The sequence below is a fragment of the Equus caballus genome, chromosome 12 (genome assembly GCF_041296265.1).
Source record: "Equus caballus isolate H_3958 breed thoroughbred chromosome 12, TB-T2T, whole genome shotgun sequence".
NCBI lineage: Eukaryota > Metazoa > Chordata > Mammalia > Perissodactyla > Equidae > Equus > Equus caballus.
In genome coordinates this window covers 1,045,846-1,065,521 of record NC_091695.1, presented here as the reverse complement: position 1 = coordinate 1,065,521, position 19,676 = coordinate 1,045,846, and the positions used below count along the sequence as shown (strand labels likewise).

At 56.6% G+C, this 19,676-nt stretch overlaps 1 protein-coding gene across 5 annotated transcripts in view; it reads left to right on the top strand.

The window, feature by feature from the left end:
* The window catches only part of ABTB2 (ankyrin repeat and BTB domain containing 2), a 173,250-nt gene that overhangs the window by 127,101 nt on the left and 26,473 nt on the right, over positions 1-19,676 (top strand). For all 5 annotated transcript variants that reach the window (XM_001914721.5, XM_023653855.2, XM_070229224.1 and 2 more), the window contains one exon: positions 6,197-6,410. In XM_001914721.5, coding sequence (XP_001914756.2) covers positions 6,197-6,410 — 214 coding nt within the window. The remainder of the gene's footprint in view (positions 1-6,196; positions 6,411-19,676) is intronic.

Genomic DNA, 19,676 nt, shown 5'->3' with positions numbered 1-19,676 from the left:
TTGAAAGAAAACACCTCTGAAATGTCAGCATAGCAAAAGGGAGATCAGAGCAGAGCTGCTCTGGGGAAGAGGGGTGGCCGGCGACCTCAGCCCACGCCCGCCCCAGGCGCCTCCCTGGGTTTTAGGCTCTAGGGAGCACAGGGGCGGCCCCTTGGTCTAGGTCATTACCATTTGACAGCTGCATCTCCTGATTGCTCCCTCTCATGACCCCTGTTGTCTGAGAAAGGAGACGGCCGCTCTTCCTCCTGAGTTCCCCCTTGCTGTGTCGTGAGGCAACCCCCTGGAGGGTGCTGACCCATCGCGAGCCCACAGGGTGGAACAGGTGGAGTGTCACTCTGCTCCAGTCTGTTCCATTTGTGATCTGAGTTTCCTGGCCCCTGAACCGTGCATGACAAACCTTTTTGCTTCTGCAGGGCCAACTTCCTCCCTCCCTCCCAAACAGGAAGTGCAGGTGCCTGATTCGGGGTCACAGAGCAAAGTCTGGGCTGGGAGAGAAGGCAGGCCTGTGGGCTCTCCGTCTCCTGGGGCGTTGCAGAGTAAGGGCGCCTCGGGACCCTACAGGAAGTGGCTGGGGTGTGCGGCTGGATCCCCCACCCCCCACACTGTCCCTGGGCAGTGGGCTTCTTTCGCGCCAGGCAGAGTGCGTGTTTCGGTGAACTCTCCTGAGAACGGCGAGGCACGCTCAGCCCTCAGCGCACTGGGGAGCATGCAGCTCCGTGTGGTGTTTGACCACTGAGTGTGCACGTCACGTGTGCACGGGGCGCATGCAGCCTGCGTTTGTTCCCGTGGCCTCGCTGCCTCCTCAGAACAGCTCGGCGAGGTATGTCGTGATGAGGGAACTGAGGCTCAGAGAGGAAAAGCGACCGTCCCCGAGGCAGGCAGCTTATAAGGACTGAGGGGCCTTCACTCCTGATGCGTCTGGCTTTGGTGCCCACCCTCTTTTCTTTTTTTCTTTTTAATTATAGGAACCTCATTTTTCTTTTTTCAGGATTGGCACTGAGCTCACATCTGTTGCCTTTTTTCCTTCTTCTTCTCCCCAAAGCCCCCCAGGATATAGTTGTATGTTCTAGTTGTGAGTGCCTCTGGTTGTGCTGTGTGGGACGCCATCTCAGCGTGGCCTGATCAGCGATGCCATGTCCGCGCCCAGGATCCAAACCCGCGAAACCCTGGGCCTCCGCAGCGGAGCGCGTGGACTCAACCGCTCGGCCACGGGGCCGATCCTGCGGTGGCCACCGTCTTAATCGCTTGGGCTATGGGCTTCCTGGACATGGCTAGCAGCCTAGCCGCCAGCACCCCAGGGCAGCGGAGGGCAAGGTTGGGATTGAGCCTTTGCCTTTCCTTGTGGCGGCCTCTGTGCCCAGGACAGCCCACAGCCAGGCAAAGGGGAGCGTTCGGAAACTTCCCTTGGGGGTGGGCTTGTCATCATTCTGTCCCCACCATTCAGCCCAGCAGCCCAGGGACCAAGTCCTGTAAGTTCTCCCTTACAAAACTCTCCCAAGTTGTAATTTGCCCCTGTCAGCCACCTCCACTGCTACCAACTCAGCCCAGACCAGGGCCATTTGAACCACAAATTGGATTATGCTCAGTGTTCCCTCCGTCCCCTCCTGGCTTCCCGGCTCACTTAGTGAAATCCAAAGTCCTCACTATAGCCCAAGATCCACTCTGTGATCTGGCTTCACTGCCTGCTGCTCTGCTCTTGTCGACTGTGCTTCAGCTACCCCAGCTCCTAGCCAAGTTCCTCCCACCCCGGGGCCTTTGCACTAGCTGTTCCCTGCCTGTGACCTTTTCCTCCAGATACCCAAATAGGTTGGTCCTTCACTTTCCTCAAGTTTCTGCCCAAATGACACCTTATTAGCTAGGCCTCCCCTGAGCACCCCACTCTCATTCTTCTGCCTCCCCTCTTGTGGCTTTGGTTCATTCAAAGCCCTGATTGCCGCTTGACATTGATTATATGTTTACTTGTAAATAGTTTGTCCTCTCTCTCCTTTGACTAGAATTAAATGTGAGGATAGAGACGTCCCTGTTTTGTCCCCTGCTTGTGTCCCCTGTGACTAGAACAGTACCTGATGCTGTGTGTGTGTGTGTTGGAAGGAAGGACTTCTCTCTCACCCAGTGTCTGTCCCTTAGAACTCACCTAGGACTGGTCCACAGCCCGGCCCGGTCCCTCCTCAGTGTGGAGGGACGAAGCACCCCACAGCATCTTTCACAGACACGGGAATGGGCTGTGTTAGTGCTGAGTGGCCCATCTCCCTGGCTCTGCGACCAGGGGTTTTGCTAACGCCTGTGAAGGAGGGAGGGGACAGAGGTGGAGGCAGATACTGCTGTCCTTCTCTTTGACACGAAAGAGCTTAATGAGGCTACTGATACTTGGCGCTGAGCTCCTTGTACCTAAAAGTTCACCCCGGGTTGGCGTGCCTTAGCTCCGTGCAGCTCGCCAAGACCAGCCTGCCAGGTAGGTCGAGAGAAGTTGCATTCTTGTGTCAGGCCCAGCTGCACGGGGAGCTTGGTGCTTGTTTTCCTCTGTCCCTCTCTACCCACGAAAATGTAAATGAGAGGAAATATGAAATAAAGCAAGACACTTCTTTTTGAAGGTAGCCAGATGGTGCAGGCCTCAGTTTGAAGACAGTGCTGAATTCCAGTCTCTCGCCTGCTGTTTTGATCTGATGGCTCATCACAAGGGTAGGGCAGACCAGAGGGAGACCCGTCGCCCTCCAGTCAAGGCTGTCCTGATTCCCCAGCAGTGAGGACTCCTTTCCATGCCTCGTGGGTGTTTCTGGGCCTCAGACTGAGGTACCATCAGTCTTAGGATTAATTGATTCTCAGCTACAGGAACAGTGCAGAAGCAGCTCTGAGCGCCCCTGTCCTGTTATTATTGTCCCCCTGTCCTCCGGGAATCCAAGAGCACAGCCCAGCCTGGGCCACGGCCTCTCAAAGTGTGTGCCGACGGCAGGGACTTTACCCCTGGCCCCGCTCTGCTGCAGACTGAAACTTTTGTAAAATACAATAAAAATGAACGTCTGTGGGGCCGGCCCAGTGGCGCAGTGGTTAAGTGCACACGTTCTGCTTCGGGGGCCTGGGGTTCGCTGGTTTGGATCCCAGATGCAGACATGGCACCACTTGGTAAGCCACGCTGTGGCAGGCGTCCCACGTATAAAGTAGAGGAAGATGGACACAGATGTTAGCTCAGGGCCAGTCTTCCTCAGCAAAAAGAGAAGGATTGGTAGCAGTTAGCTCAGGGCTAATCTTCCTCAAAAACAAAAAATGAACGTCTAAAAAAATGAAGTAAAAGACATGTAAGATGCAAGCCAACTTTTTTATTATTAGATTAGATAGACATAAAAGTCCCTCTGTCAAATAGCTCTGGAAGCTTTGTAGTGCCCTCTCAGTTTCTGAAATTAACTGGTTGTGGGCCAGTAACAGTGTGCAGCCTGTCCGGTTTGCAGACCACGCTTTAAGTGGCAGTGGGGTGACAGTCAGGCGCACGCCTTTGGGACACAGGGGGCCCAGGTCAAGTCCTGACTGGCTCGCTTACCAGCTGTGCCAGTGGGACGAGCCATGTACCTTCTGTGAGCTCACGTCCTCGTCTGTAGGATGGAAGTGCCTCCCATACGGGGTGGCTGTAAAGATTAACTGAGGGTTTGTCTCTTTTCATGTGTCTCATGAAGCCTAGAAAGGATAAGGTGCAGGGGGAGAAGGCACCCAGGAGAACATGCAAAGCCAGGGGCTTTCTTGGGTGGTCGGCGAAGGCTGCGGAGCAGTGGAAGTGTCTAGATGCCTAGTCCGGCCGTCCGAGGCCTCTGCCATTTTGCTCTTGGAGGGAGATGGACAGCACGCAGCTGAGCTCTGAGTGGAGAGTCTGGGGACCTCTGTCTCCAGGGGCCGCTCTGCTGCCTTCGTGTTCCCGAACCTTCCGGAGGCTCCCTCCGTTCCTGGCTCCCTTTTGGGAGCTCTCAGGAGGCACTTTCTTTCTGGATTTTCTCTGTGGGGTTTTGCCTGGAAATGTGCTGCCGAAGGGTTCTACACCAATGACAGTAAGACAATCCTAAGCGTGATTAAGGATAATGACTTCTGCCCTGTCGAGCCTTCAAAGTGATACTTCAGCAAGATTTCTCTTTGATGCCATCGTGGAGTCTTTGGCCTCCCCTCCTTGTAGTCCTGCCGAAAGTTATGACATTTGGACCTGGGGAAGCGGCAGCCAGGTTTCACCTCCCTGCAGCCAACCGAGCTGACGAGGAGCGCCTGTGGGCGGCCGGCCTGGGGTTGTGATGCCGGTTTCTACCACCCAGCAGCCCGAGGGCAGGGCTGGGATGTGGCGTTTTGGGGACTCCTCCTGTCCTGGGAAATGTGGGGCAGCGCCTGCATGCAGGCGGAGGTCCCGGGGGCGGGCACCGCGGAGGCGGCCCGAGGGGTCAAGGAATCAGAGTGGGGGGCGTCAGTGAGAGTGGGCGCCTGCTCTGGGCCGAGTGTGACGTCACGTGCTTCACCTTTATGAATTATTTGGATCCTCACAATTTTTAGGTTAGATGTGATTATTTCCGTTTTACTTATGAGGAAACTGAGGCTCTGGTAAGGAATTTACGTAAGGCGCACGGGCTGGAAGTGGCAGAGCCCTGATTTGAAGCCAGGTCTGGAATCTGTGCTCCTGTCCATTCACCTGGTGGCCTCAGACCTTCCTGGAGTAGATGTGCTGAAGGAACCTTTACAAAGTGCAGGCGCCTGGCCTGCCCCAGGTCAATTCAGTCCAGGCTTGGGGATGGGAGCCGGGTGTCGGGAGCTCCCTGCCCTCCGCCGCCCGGCCCAGGCGTTGCCCAGAGGCACCCAGGCAGCTGAGCCAACTGCAGGGAGAGCCAAGTCAGGCGCTGGAGAGGAGTGAGGACCTGGGATGGAGGGTGGAGCGGGGTGGCTGTCATGGGAGAAGTCGGCAGCAAGTAAGCATGAGTCAAACCCCCCAGAAGCCGCATTTAGAAGTGAAATGAATGCATACGGCTGCTGCTTCATTCTCCAAATGATTGCTGAGCACCCGCTATGCAGCGGACTCTGTGCAGGGCGCCAGGGACCCCGCGGCATAGAGGCCCAGCCTCGCAGGAGCTGTGGAATGAGGGTGAATCAGATGCCACATGTTGAGTGACACTTGTCTTGCCAAATTAAAACCTCGCTTCTCCCTCTCAGGGTCAGCAGTGTCCAGAGGCTTTCTCTGGAAGGGGCTGCCTGTGAGGAACCCCCACAGACACAGACGGGGGAAGCTGACCCGCAGGGCAGGCCCCTCACCCCGAGTTCTCAGGCCTGAGGAGAATGGAAAGGCACCACTGTTCCCAGAAGAGTGGGGCCTCTCCGCTCTGTGGCCTCACACAATGAGGGGATGTTTCCTGTCCCCGGCTGGTGGGGTATTGAAAGGACTTGACTTGGGCAGAAATACAGCACAGGATATGGGGACCCCACCGACTTCACTCGGGCAGGCTGCAGCCCGGCCACATGCCGTTCGTGGACTGGGAAGTCAGACAGGCCTGGATCAAATCCTGGCTCTGCCGGTCACCAGCCACGTGACCCTGGCTAGTGAACTCCTGTGCGCCGAGGGCTCCATGTGACCAGGGAGATGCACGGGGTCAGTAAATGTTTGTTTACCGGATAAGCCTCGGTTTCTCCATTTGTAAATTGGGGATAATACTTAGTCCTGGCTTGTAGGGATGGAGTGAAATCCTATCTCTGGAGAATTGGCCACTTGGCACACAGTGGGCGACGGTGGACGTCCTGGGGAAGACCAGGATGGAGCAGCTTCTCTGCTGAGGCAGCTCAGGTTTGCCCCAGACGGCCCGGGAGGCCCCCACATAGCGGGCGCTGGCTGTCAGGCTGGGAGGAGAGGCCCAGAGAGCTTCCTGGGGTCGGAGAGCTGGGGAGAGGCCGTGCGGTGGGGGAGAGAGTGGGGATGTGGACAGAGAAACCACATCAGCGTCAGTTCCAGCGGAGAAGGGCCCAGCAAAGGTGTCATCCAGCTGTGAGAGCGAGCCCTTGAGACAGGGCAGCTCGGTGCTGCCGTGTGCCCAGGGGACTGCCCGCCCCGCCTCTGGCTCCAGGGTCGGGGTGATTCTGTGCCGCTGCAGAGGAAGGGCTTTGCTCCGTGGCCACGGTGTCCTTAGAAGGATGTGGCTGTCAACTCAGACGTAGTCTCTCTTTCTCTTCCTTTCTGCCCTCCCACCAGGTGACCTGGTCTCCCGTGCTATGCACCACATGCAGGGACGCCACCCGCTGTGTCCTGGCTCCAGCCCCGCCCGCCAGGCCCGCCAGCCGCCCCAGCCCATCACCTGGTCCCCCGACGCCCTCCACACGCTCTACTATTTCCTGCGGTGTCCACAGATGGAGTCCATGGAGAACCCCAACCTGGACCCCCCGAGGATGGCCCTCAACAATGAACGGTAGGGATCTCCTAGAACTGCATGCCTGACGGGGCGTGCTTCCCACTGTGTGTTGACAGACTGACTTGCCAACAAGGTGAGCAAAGGGCCCTGGCACCAGCCTGTGTGCCTATGAGGAGGCAGCTGACACAGGTGTGGGCTGGGAATGCGGACGGAGGAATCCCCTGGCATGCAGTGGGATTTCCCCTGGGCTAATGTGGTGGGGAGCCGTTGGGGCTGAGAGTGTGCACTGTGACCCCTGTCCCGGGTCTGCCGGCTCCAACACGAGCTAGCTGGGCTTGCTGAGTTTCAGGTGTCTCTGCTATAAGGGGAAGTACTCACACCGACCTGGGAAGGTGGTGTGAGAATCGAGCAAGCCGGTGCTCTGAGAATGATCACGTGGGACAGTGTCTAGGTGTAGCCGGCCCTCCATCAATGGTGGCTGTCACCTGTTTTGATGACGATGATGTCGTCGTCCTTGTGGGGAACCTTAGGTGCGTTTTGCCTCATCTGCTCGTTCTATAGACAAGATCGTCATGGCTCTGTCAGGTTACTTGATCTCTAGCAGGTTTGTGGTTGAATGGCCCCAGAATCCAGGCCTGCTGACTCCCGGTCTAGTGCTCTCTCTACAGGGTCCCAGCCTTTTCCCAGCTGGGGGCAGGGAATAGACGTACGCTAAGAGCAGATGTACAGGTTGTACATTGCACAAGGGGACCCACTGAGAGGCATAAGTGGAAGACACACATGGGGCCATGTTAGTCTGAGGACAGGCTGCCTTCTCTAATTGGTCTACTCAAAGGGCCACCGTTTTGAAGTTTTCTGCCTAGAAAGGATGGTTTTCTTTCTTTTTTTTTTTTTTTTTTTGAGGAAGATTAGCCCTGAGCTAACATCTGCCGCCAATCCTCCTCTTTTTGCTGAGGAAGACTGGCCCTGAGCTAACATGCGTGCCCGTCTTCCTCTACTTTGTATGTGGGACGCCTAGCACAGCATGGCGTGCCAAGCGGTGCCATGTCCACACGGGATCCGAACCAGCGAACCCCAGGCCTCTGAAGCGGAACATGCAAACTTAACCGCTGTGCCACCAGCCCGGCCCCGAAAGGATGCTTTTCTGTAATTTGCCCATACACTGTACATGCTGGCATGAGCCCCCCCTAGAGGCCACCGCGTGGCCGCTCAAGGCAGGTCTGTCCATGGGGCTGGAGACTCGTGTGCCTGAGGGCTGAGGGAGCAGAAAGACTCGCCTTTGGTGTAGGAAGCCCTGTCTACACATCTTCCACCACACAGCAGGGTCCAGGAGACGGAGAGGGCCTGAGGGCCCCGCGCCCGTCCGGAGGAAGACCTCTGAGCCCCTGATGCAGAAAGTCCCGAAGCCTTCCCAGTGCCCCACCGTTGTCTTTGGATGGCGTTGGGTCTCATCAACTTCCTGGTCGTCACGCCTGCCCCACAGCCAGGCCACTTCCCCAGTGCCTCCATGGTCACAAAAGCAGGCCAAGGTGGACTCCTGACCCGTGGTTCCTTAAGGACAGCCATCGCGGAACATCGGAAATCGCAGACAGACAGCAGACACTGGAAGTGGGCAGTGAGTGGTCCCGGAGTCAGGGACCTGGGCACAAATGGCAGCTCTGCCATTCATGAACCTGGACACCTTTGTGCAAGGGCTGAACCTCCCTGAGCCTCAGTTTCCTCAGCTGTAAGCGTGGGGCAGCAGGGGAACAGTTGTCAGGGTTGAAGCACAACGTCAGTGTTTACTCTGTGCCAGGCACTATGCTGACTTTACGCATGTACGCTCACTCCGTGCACACACTCCTGGGAGAGGGGTGCTCCTCACAGCCCCACTTTACAGATGGGTCAGTGGAGGTTGAGAGTGATTCAGTGACTTGCCAAGGCCGCACGGCCTCTGCTCATAACACTGCACGTACCATCTGTTGTTATGGGAGACATAAAGCAACAGTGCCCGGTACCCCCATGCAGTGGACCCCCAGGTCACACATGCACTGGATCCCCAGGACCCCCGTGCAGTGGATCCCCAGGACCCCCATGCAGTGGATCCCCAGGTCGCACATGCAGTGGATCCCCAGGACACACATGCACTGGATCCCCAGGACCCCCGTGCAGTGGATCCCCAGGACCCCCGTGCAGTGGATCCCCAGGACGCACATGCAGTGGATCCCCAGGACCCCCGTGCAGTGGATCCCCAGGACGCACATGCACTGGATCCCCAGGACGCACATGCACTGGATCCCCAGGACCCCCGTGCAGTGGATCCCCAGGACCCCCGTGCAGTGGATCCCCAGGACGCACATGCACTGGATCCCCAGGACGCACATGCACTGGATCCCCAGGACCCCCGTGCAGTGGATCCCCAGGACCCCCGTGCAGTGGATCCCCAGGACCCCCGTGCAGTGGATCCCCAGGACCCCCGTGCAGTGGATCCCCAGGACCCCCGTGCAGTGGATCCCCAGGACCCCCGTGCAGTGGATCCCCAGGACCCCCATGCAGTGGATCCCCAGGTCGCACATGCAGTGGATCCCCAGGACCCCCGTGCAGTGGATCCCCAGGACGCACATGCAGTGGATCCCCAGGACCCCCGTGCAGTGGATCCCCAGGACATGCTACTGCTGTGGCTGTCATTACTGGTATCACTATTAGACCATCAGTGTCTTTTTCTCTAGGAGCTGGACGGGACCGAGGTGGGTCACTCTGGGCCTAACACAGAACAAGCAGGCAGCTGGTGGAGGCCCTAGGTGTCCTGAAGGAAGACCTAGCAGGAAAATGGAATCTGAGCAGGAGCGCTGAGCCCCAGCTGCTCCTGATTTGTGGAGGGATTGTTGTGGTTGCTGGAGTTAGCTGGAAGAAGAAAGGGAAGGGAAACAGATGGCAGGGCTTGCTTTGGGAAGGTTCCTCAGAGTGCTAGACCAGCCTGGCCACCCAAGCTAAGGTGTCTGGGAGGGGAGGACAGGGCACCTGCCTTGGACCTGCTGCCCAGGGCTGGGCTGTGTGGCCCTCTGGCTGTGACCGTGGCTCTTGGCCACGGGGCAGGCCAGGGAGGCACTTCTCTGCGGGCACTGTGCCCGGAGCCCGGGAATGCCCTTGTGGCTGCCCTCTGGCTTCCTCCTGGAGGATTCCGGCCCCTGAGCTCTGAACCACAGCCTCAGGGCTCTGCATGCCAGCATAGGAGCTGAGCTTGGATGGCAAGGAACACATGTGTGTGTTTAGATATCTCCTTGTTTAAAAGCCACACTGTCTGTGGCACAAAGAAATTGGTAGCAAAGGCATTTTTCCATGATTCACTTCAAGTGAGTATTAGACACACGAGAAACTGGAACCACCATTAGGAAAAAAGAATCCAAACGTTTCAGGTTTGGGCACAAAAAGGAGGACACCCTGAAAATACCCAGGCTGGCAATCACCCGCAGCTCCCTCATGGCCTGGTTCCTGGCTGCTGAAGTGGTCCTGCTGTGCTTGGACTCACTCTGCGGGGCAGGCACTCAAATCCTTGGAGGCCTGGCTGGCCTTTCCTGGGGCTGTGAGCTGGGCTGCATGTCCCCTCAGGCACCACCACTCCGATGTGTCACCAGAGCTCGGGGGAAAACATCGCCTCATGCAGAGTGGCTGGGGTGCGCTGGTGCTCCAGGGAGATGCAGCTTTGCCTTCGTGAGTCTGGGGGTGTCTGTCTCTCTCTCTCCCCTCAATCCCACCCCATTCCCTTGGAGTTCCTCCCTCCGTCCCCCATCAGGAGCGTGGGGACCAGGTCCCCAGAGCCTCTGATTTCAGGTGTGATGGTGAGCGTGTGGCCCCGGAGCCCTTCTGTTGGGGGATTTGGCGGTTTGGGGATTTCTGGGTCTGTTTGCTACTACGTGACCTCTTCTGCTGTGAGCACGTGGGCCAGGGGCTCAGTGTGGCCACAGGGGTGTAGCCACACAGCACCGTTGACGGTGCTGCTCCAGTCTGTGCTCACATTTTCTGCTTTGCAGACACTGCGCTTCTTCCTTCTGTTAGGCAGTGTGCTGTGTGCCCACGTCTGTGCTGGCAGACGCGGGGACAGGCGTTCGTCCCTCTCACGGGCAGCTCCGCAGGCGTGCCCTGCTGAACCACCACTGCCCCTGCGCTGCTCGGGAGCCCCAGCACCTCTCTGTGAGGGGCTCTTCTCCCCCGAGCCTCCTGCTCCCGGGCGAGAGGGGAGGTGGTGGGAGGAGGGGGTGGTAGAGCAGCGGGAGCTCAGGGTGGCGAGCAGGGCAGCTTTCCAAGGGGCAAGAAGGCACTCTAGCTACTTCCATCTGCTGCCGCAGCCAGCCCGGCAGCCCCGGGGAGGAGAGCACAGGCTTCAAGCAGAGCCCCGGGCTCAGGTCCAGCCCTCCACACACGTGCCTCCAGCTCCTCATCTGTGAAATGGGGCTAAGAGATCCCACCAGGGAGGATAGAGTAAGGTAACACATACAGAAGTAGCCAGCTCTGCCTTTTAAAGGGCTTTTCTACACACTTCTGTTTCTTTTGTGCCCAGATCAGCATGGTAGGTGCTAGCATCACCTCCATTTTACACAGGAGCGCACGAGGCTGGGGGCCCCCAGCTGCTAAGTGGCTGGGCGGAGATTCAAACCAGGTCTCTTTGACCTTGAAGCCCCTGCCCTTCGCTGCACCAGGCTGCAGCTTCCTCACCCGCTGCTGCGACCTGGTCCTAAAGCTCTGGGACGCCCCTGGTGGGTCCAGCCTTTGAGGCCACCTCCTCCGGGCCGTTCTAGCCCCACCTGCCTCTCCTCTCCGAGGACGCCTCCCTCGCCACCCTGGGAGAGGCTGCAGCTGGAACCTCCCTGCACCTCCCAGGATGCCGTCCTTGTCGGCAGGTTGCCTCACGGGCACCAGCGAGGCACGAGGCAGGGTCTCAAATACAGGATTAGTCACAGCTGTGGCCCTGCAGGGTGTGTCACCACCTGAGGCCAACCTCAGAAAGTGAAAGAACTTGCTGCCAGTGACCCAGGGTTACCCAGGCGGTGGGGAGGGCTCCTTCCCCCGGGTCTGGAGGAGAATGGACAGCTGTCTGGCTAAACGTGGTCCTTGCTAGCCGTGCCTGGAGGCAGAGGGATGGGTAGCTGGAATAGGTTCTGGGCAGAGCATACCTTCTGGGTCATGGTCCTCCTGGCAATGAAGAGTTTGGAAAGTGGAGAGAAAGGCCACGTAGACGTGCAGGAGTGCCACCAGCTTGCCAGCAGATTGCTGTGGGGTATACAGAGGGAGACGGATACCGTGCGGAGGGTGGAGTGGGCAGGAGGGGAGCCGAGCCTCTGCATCAGAACCTCAGGCAATGCTGGAGGGCCGGGCGTGCCGGGCAGCGTTCCCCAGTGCATCTGCCAGCAGTAGCAGAGAAGCCAGGCCCTGGAGTGGGAATAGTGGGAATGACAGTGGGCCGCTCGTCCACGAGCTAGTCCATTTGCTTAAGCCTCAGGCCCTGGCCCTTCCCTCCCTCTCCCTAGTCCTGCACGGTGCCCTTCATGGAGGGGGTCTCTCTCAGTAGACTGGGGGCCTGCCAGCGTTCTGGACTAAGCCAGGAGGAGCCCGGAGGCCCAGCCAGAGTCTGGTTTGGGATGGAGCCTAGAAACATCTGGTGTCGTGATTTCTCAGCCAGCTGGAGCTCTGAGGAGGGAACTGCTATTCAAAGATGTGCATTTGAGATCTTTCTTACCACTGTCTGATTTTAGAACCTCACTCTGTCACTTGGTCTCCCCAAAGTTCAGGTTCTGTAGACAACTAAAGTTTAGTCTTAACAATCCCCCGGGAGGTATGAGGGCTAACTGAGTTCACATATGTAGCGCTTTTAGAACCATGGCTGGGACCCAGGCGATGCCGAGCGTTAGTGGCTCTGTTATTAACACGATTATTTCTGTTAGGCAGAGGGAGAGACAGCAAGGAGCAGTGTGGCAGAGCCAGAGAACAGGGGAACGTGGGACAGAATGAAGCTGCAGAGGGAGAGGGGCCTCAGGGGCCAAGGCGAGGAGAGGGCTGAGCCGTGGCCGAGAAGTCCTGCCCCAGTGGTCCAGCCCCAGTGGTCCAGCTGTGATTGGCTGCTTTATTTGCCCTCCCCTGACACGTCCCCTCTCAGGGCCTGACCCCCGAGAGGGAGGGGAGCGGAAGGTCCAGGAAGGCCCTCCTGCGCTGCGTGCCCTGATGCCGTGAGGAAAGGCACTCCCACTAAGATCCAGCCAGCACCCCAGTCTGGAGCAGCTGGTGTGGCCCCACACCGCCAGGCAGTTCAGGAAGGACAAGCGGTGGGAAGTGCTGTCTTGATACAAACCTTAGTCCGCAGTTCCCGCAGAGCTGTTTTTGCCCAGGCTCCGGGGGCCTGCTCAGAGTGGAAGCCCTTGTCCGGGTGAGGTCCTAGCGGGGAGACAGTGTGTGTCTGGCCCCGCTCTTGGCTGCCCTGTTCCATGTCCTGCTGGCCAAGAAGTTTCCAGAAAGTCAGTGAACAGAACTTGGAAAAGCTGGAGTTGGCGAAGGTGTCGGCCCTTCTGGGTTCCGTCCACGCCTGTGCTTTGGATGCTGCCAGGGCAGGAGGAGTCCGTGAGCTTCTCTGGTCATCCTGGAGGTCTTCTCTCTGCTCCCTTCTAGCAGTATGCATGTCGGCACGTTGTTCGAGGCCTGTGTCCTCACTGGTAGGGTGGTGAGGAGGATGGGATGGCTGCTGGCGTTAAATGAAAGAATGCAGTACAGCACTCCCTCAGTGCCCAGCACATCACAGCTCCTCAGTAAGTGGTGGCTGCCATCCTCCTCCTCCTCATCCTGGTAATGGTCATCGACGTGTTCAGATGACGTGTTGACATCCAGAATAGACTGTCTTCATTGACGTGGTATGATGTTGCTTTAAATGTGGTTCTCAGGTGGCCCCCGGATTAGTAGCGTTACCACTGATGTCATCACTGATGCTTCTGCTGGTGTCACCAACATGACCCTTAGCACCACCACCACCACCAATAATGACGACGACGCAACTGCTGACCTTACTGCTCCTTACAGACACCACCACCTCTGATCACAGCTGCGTCACGGAGCACCTGTTGAGTGACAGATACCTTCTTAAGTGCTGTACTTAGTTACTCGTATTTCTCCCTGGACTTCCTGGACCTCTGTTGATCAGTGAGGAAGGATATAAGAGGAGTCTAAAGAGTGGCTTATGTGATGGAGTGTCCAGCCTAATGAGGGAGGCAAAAACAAGACAGAAGGAAAAAAGAGCAAAACCCACCCGACAATCTAAGGGGAAGCTGGGATGTATGATAATGGGTTAGGTCGGCCCTCGGGCTCTGCAGCTCGCCTGGATTGAGTCCCAGCTCAGCCACTTAAACGCTGGTGACCTCGAGCTTGTATTTTGGCCTCTGTGCCTCAGTCTCTTAGTACAGGAATAATAGTGCTGCCCACATAGGGGTGTTGTGGGTTTTAACTGAAGTAATAGAAATAAAGCACTTAGAATGGGGCACGTGGTGTGTGTCAGTGATTGCCATCGTCATCAAGGGGAGCTTTGAGGAGGCTGGAGTAGGTGGAGGTGGCGTCGGGACGGACTGGGATTTTCACTGGGTCTTAAAGGACAGCCTTAGGAGAGTGGGATGGGTGGGGTGGCATGGGCAGCAAAAGTCACAGAAGGACTTTAGTTGTTTCAAAGTGCGTATTTCATGGCAGAAATGGATCTACATTTTAAAAACACAGAATTAGGTGGGTTGGTTTGCTCTTAAGTCATCACTGATTGTTGTTTCTGTAGACAGATGCTTCTAGGTGGGGCTCCAGTGGGGAAGAGCACCCTCGGAGGTGCCCTGGCCTGAGGGGCACGCCCAGCCCTCCTCCACCAGCTCTGTGGCCCAGCAGGCCTCCTGGCCTCGTGAGCCTCAGTTTCCTCCTGAGTCAAGTGAAGATCCGAGCAGTGGCTACTTCCTAGGGGCTCCCCACGACCTGGGGAGATGCCCCCGACATAAGTAAGGCACACAGTGAGGAGAAGTGCCTCTTCCTTCCATCCAGATGCAGAAGGGGCATGTCTCCCCTCAGACGAGCACTTGGCAGGAATAGGCAGGCCCACGGCTAGGCAGGCGTGCGCTCAGTCTGAAGAACGGGGCTCGTTAATCTTTTGCTCAGCTTGCGAAAGTGTTTTCTTATCAAATAATAGAGATGATGGCAGTGTTGGTTTTATGCTACTGACTTGTGGTTCTCTTAAATACCATTTCAAGAAGATTTGCAATGTTAAGCTCTTTTCTCTCTTTTTTTTAACCCTCTTTGTGTGCATTAAATTTCCATCTGTTTACCCAAAATGGAAGTAAAAGAAATAAGAATAACTATTGGGTGAATTAAGTGCTTGCTTCCTTGAGTCCCCGAGACTGGCGCGGCCAGTGACCTGTGAAGTGGCTTGTTCTGGTCCATGGTCAACACAGGGAGCTGCGCCTCCCGGCCCGAGTCCTCCTCCACCATCTTGTCCTCTGTATTTTCTTCAGAGCACCTTCCTCCATCAGAAATGACCTTGCTCATGTATTTGGTAAGTCACTTGTCTGGCCCCCTCCTCACCCCACTAGAATGTACGGACCATGGCTTGTCCTTGTTCCCACTGTGTCCCCAGCACACGGAACAGTCCCTGGCACATAGTAGGCAGTTACATATTTTCATTCAAATCATGAAATAGGCTGGAGAGCCTAAAGATTGGACTCTCTGGAGTCAGACCATAATACAGGGTCTCTGCTCTGCCATTTATTAGCTGTGTGGCTTTAGGCAAGTTATTTAATTTCTCAGGCCTCAGTTTCCCCAGCTTTAAATGGAAAATGTCTTGATCTACTTCCAGAGGTTTTTGTAAGGATCAAATTAGGTAACACATTTAAAGGACTTAGCACAGAGCAAGCTCTTCACACACAGCAGCTGCTATTATCAGAATAATTACTGTTTTCTTAAACCTATGGAAGGACTAGAGTAACTAAATTGTGTTTAATGCGTTAAATAATCAAAAACAATGGTGAATGTAAAAGTCACATCTGTTCAAAACGCGTGTTTTCTCCCCCCTCATGTACAGCTCCGTCGGTCCTGCCCTCAGTTCCCGCTGAGCTCAGCCCTGACAGTAGGCAGGGACTGGGTGAGTGACAGGAAGGACGAGGTGGACCAGATGTCACGAAGCAATAACCCAGTGAGGACTGTTTTGGACGGAGACATGTATAAACTTCAGATCTATCGTGACCCCCTAGCCAGGGATTTCAAAGAACTCTGAAAACTGGATTTCATCCACTATGGGTTGGAAGAGCAAGCAGTGAGTCAGCGCCCTCTAAAGTTAACGGTGCGCCATGCCCCAGGCCCCCTGCTTGGTGGTTTGGGCATAGAGCCTGCGCATGGTAGGCGGCCATTGCTGAGTGTTAAGCTTGGGAGTGACGTGATCTGACTTATTTTTACGTGGGATAGAAGCATCTAGACAGAGCTTTACAATTTATAAAACCCTTTAAATACACAACTCTCTAGTAAATCCTCACAATGGCTCTTGGAGGTAGCCATTACCACTCCCATTTGCCGATGAGCAGGCCGAGACCTTGAGAGGGAAAGAGGGCACCCAAGGTTACAGCTGGGAAGAGGCAGATCCGAGCTCAGGCAGGGAATCAGATTATAATAACACAGTGAGTTGACGTTGTCGGGCGTGATGTACCCTCCCACCTCTCGGGAGAGAGAGAGGAGACCCTGGGAGCTGGGTCTCTCGTCAGCACCTCCTCTGCCCAGTGTGACTTGGGCAGCTCACTCTCAACTACACGGGACCTCTTCCCCCAACAGACTTGAGCTCGCTGGCTCTGGGTGGCCAGCCTGAGGATGGACATCTGTCTAGCATCCGAGAAGGATTGGGCCAGGGATTTGGGGCAGGCAAAGGAAGTGGCAGTGCCAGATAAGGGGATGGAAACAGGACAGGATCCTGGCCCTAGCTGTTGAAAATTGTCCCCCACCCCCAACCCTGGGGCTGCCTATTGCGTATGACTTCCTGCCCCATTCTTGGGCCCACTGGTCCTCACAGAAAAGGAGAAGACCAGGAACTGCCACGTCTGGGGCTTCATGCATTTGGAGTGTCTTTCTAAGAGAGAGACAACAATCCCCTTTGTCTGTGGTATTGCCGGGACCCCAGGGAGCACCTCCGTGTTGGGAAGTCCCAACTCTAGAGGGAACTGAGTTTGCTTTCTTGAAGCAGATGGCTTCCGAGGCTGAGCATTGACTTCGCAGCCACTGGGGATGGGGGCAGGGTAGGAGTGCAGGCGATGACTGGAGTCTCGCTGGGCTGCTTTCTGGCCTGCTCTGACTTGCCCACCAGGCAGCTCTTCAGATTTCCCCCCTCCCACAGGACCAACTGCCTCTGACAGCTGTCTGTGACTTGTCCCTCTTTGCTGCTTTAGTATTTGAGATTTGGGGGATGAAGGCTCTTAAGGGACCCGAGCACACTCTCTGAGGCTTTGGGGCCCAGCCCAGCTCCCATTCCCTGCCAACTTCACAGCCTGAGGAGGCTGTGGGTGGAGAAGCTGGAGTTTGGGCAGAATGGTGAAGTGGGCCCAGTGAGGCAAGCTTTTTCTCTGTCGTGTCCACCTTCCATCCTCTGCCGGCCAGTGGGCTCAGCATTTTATGCATGGCAGTGTGGTCTCATGAAAGACCCCAGAATCTCTTTTTTTTTTAAAGCCAGATCACCATTAGCTAGCTGTGTGGCCCTGGGCCTGCACCAAAAGCTTGGTTTCCACATTGGTAACACGCAGACTCATAATTATACCTCCCTTGCAGGGTGGCTGTATCAGAGGGTCATGGATGCAAAATGGCCTCATGCTTACTTGGCACATAGTAGGCCTGCGCATATCATAGCAGTGTGGCTTTGCTGCTCAGAAGCCAGTGCTGGAGTCTTCCATGAGGCTGTGGTCGGGATGTGGGTGCAGAAAGCAGGCCAGGTCCTTGGAGCTGCACCGTCTTGGCCCCTGTCTCTAGCTGGGTTGGAGTGCCCCCCCATCTATAGCTTGGGTCAAAGCCACTAGTTGTCAGTCAATAAGTTCCCCCTTACACACATGGATCTCTATCAGGCCTCAAGAGCCCCATGCCCCCACCTCTTGCTGTAAGTTTCTGGAAACTCTTTACCTGACAGTTTGAATGGGTCATCTTTCTGTCTTAATGGGGTGGAGTGGGAAAGTGGGTGCTGCATGATTATATGCAGTTGAATCTAAACAGGAATACCTACCCGGTGACCCCAAACAATAGATCCCATCCCCACCCACTGCCCAGCAGGTGTCTCTGGGATAAATGGAGCAGGACAGCTAAGGCATAGGGTCCTCCCAACCTGCCTTGTTGGCAGAGGCCGATGGGTGGTGGCAGGTGCCCTCAGGAGGGGCCTGCATTTGAACAGGTTGGAGGCCCTCACCTGTCTGGCTTCCATATGGTGAAAGAGCTTGTGGTCTCCTGTCAGCCACCACAGACGCTGCACATGGGTGCGGAAGGTGGGTCTCTTGCCCATGGCAGCAGTGAGCCCCAGAGGCAAGGCATGGCCCCTAGACCAAGGGAGCCGCACCCCAGCACAGTGGGGAGGGGCCTGCTGTCACACCGCCCGCTTCCAGGCATGTGGGGAGCAGCGATACTCCAGCCTGCTGGACCAGCTGCCGGGCCGCCCTGCTGGGGAACTTTGCCCGAGATGCGGGCCAGACGCCTTGACCTTGAGGGCGGTGAGCCCTCCCTGCTGCGTGAGAGGGTGGAGTGGTGGCAGCCACGTGCAGTCTCCACTGGGATCTCCGCCATCTCGCCACGTGAGAGGCCATCCCGGAGTCAGGCCCAGTACCGAAGATGGGTGGCTCTGCTGGTCCGCCGAGGCTCAGGGCCGCAGTGACATCTGTAGCGCCAGGTTGGCCATTTGCCACCCTGAGAAGGCGCCATCCCACATCCTCGCTGCTGTCCCGGAACCTGCCTCAGCCCCCCTCGGCCGAGCTCCCTGGGAACCTGTTCCTGGGTGGAGAATTCTCCTGCGAAGTGATTAGCTTGTATCTGGGAAGTATTTTCTTTTTTCTGAAGACAACCATTTGCCAACATTCCAGCCAACTCAAGCCTCCAAGAATGGGAGATGAGACAGGTCCCCATCACAGGCTCGTGGCCTGACTTAGAACTCGGGAGCCCTGCGGAGAGTTCTGGAGCGAGGGCGGGCCCTGAACACATGCCAGCACCGGAGGCTTTGCCTCCAGGAGTGAGAACGTGCCACATCGATAAATCCCACACTGGGTTTCTAACATGGGTTTCTGCGCAGAGGGGCAGGAAACGTCAGCGAGCAGCCCAGCCTCTGCCTTCAGAGAAATTACTTTGGTCTGAGGAGAAGCAGCAAACTGACCACGTAAATGAACAGAATGACCACAAAGGGGTACATGCCCAAGGGTGCAGCCCTGAAGCAGAGTGGAGACTGCTGCAGGGCTCACGGGCCCCCGCTGCCTGAGGGGCAGCCAGAGCAGGAGAGGCGCCGTACAGGGGCCCCAGCACCCGGGTGACCAGATGTCCCACTGTGCTGGGGCAGCTCCAGTTGACGCCTGACATCCCAGTATGGTGCTAGTGGCACTCCTTTCCCTCTCAGAAGTGGTCCAGGTGAGAAATTATGTGGTTGCTGATCGTCCCTGATATTCATCATCCCTAAGGTGAAAGAGAGGCAGGGTCCAGGTAATGAAGACCAGGGCCAGCTGACTAAGCCAAGTGGCGGCGGAGTGTCCAGTTCAGGAGCTCAGATGCTGGGGCCCGCAGCCTGGGACCCCGTCCCAGCTCTGCCACTTCCTAGGTGCGTGATCTGGCAAGTGACTTCACCTGTCCAGGCCTCAGTTTCCCCATAGGTAAAGGGGATAATAATTGTACCCACTTCTAAAGTAGATATGAAGATAAATAAGTCCATAAATGTAAAGGGCTTCAAACGGGGCCAGGTCTTAGCAAACGTTCTGTACATATTTGTTGTTAGTGTTTTTCTGTTGTTCTTAGATGCCTGGGGAGCCAGGCCAGGACACCCCAGTTGTCACACAAGTGACATCCCGTTCCCCTGCTCACTTTTGGGCTCCCATGGGGCCTGAAGGGCCACCACCGGGAGGAGGCAGGGAGCTCACCCACCGCTGACCCCGACGTGCTGTGCTCTCAGTTTATATCCACATGCATATCTGGGAAAGTGGAGGTTTGTGTGGTGCCTCTAATCTGTACCAGATGAGTCTCAATCAGAAAGCATATTTCCCCCACAGAGAGCCCTGAGCCCCACCTCTGCAGAAGTCTCCTGACCCCACGCGGAGCCTCTGCCACAGCTCAGCTCCAGGTTCCGAG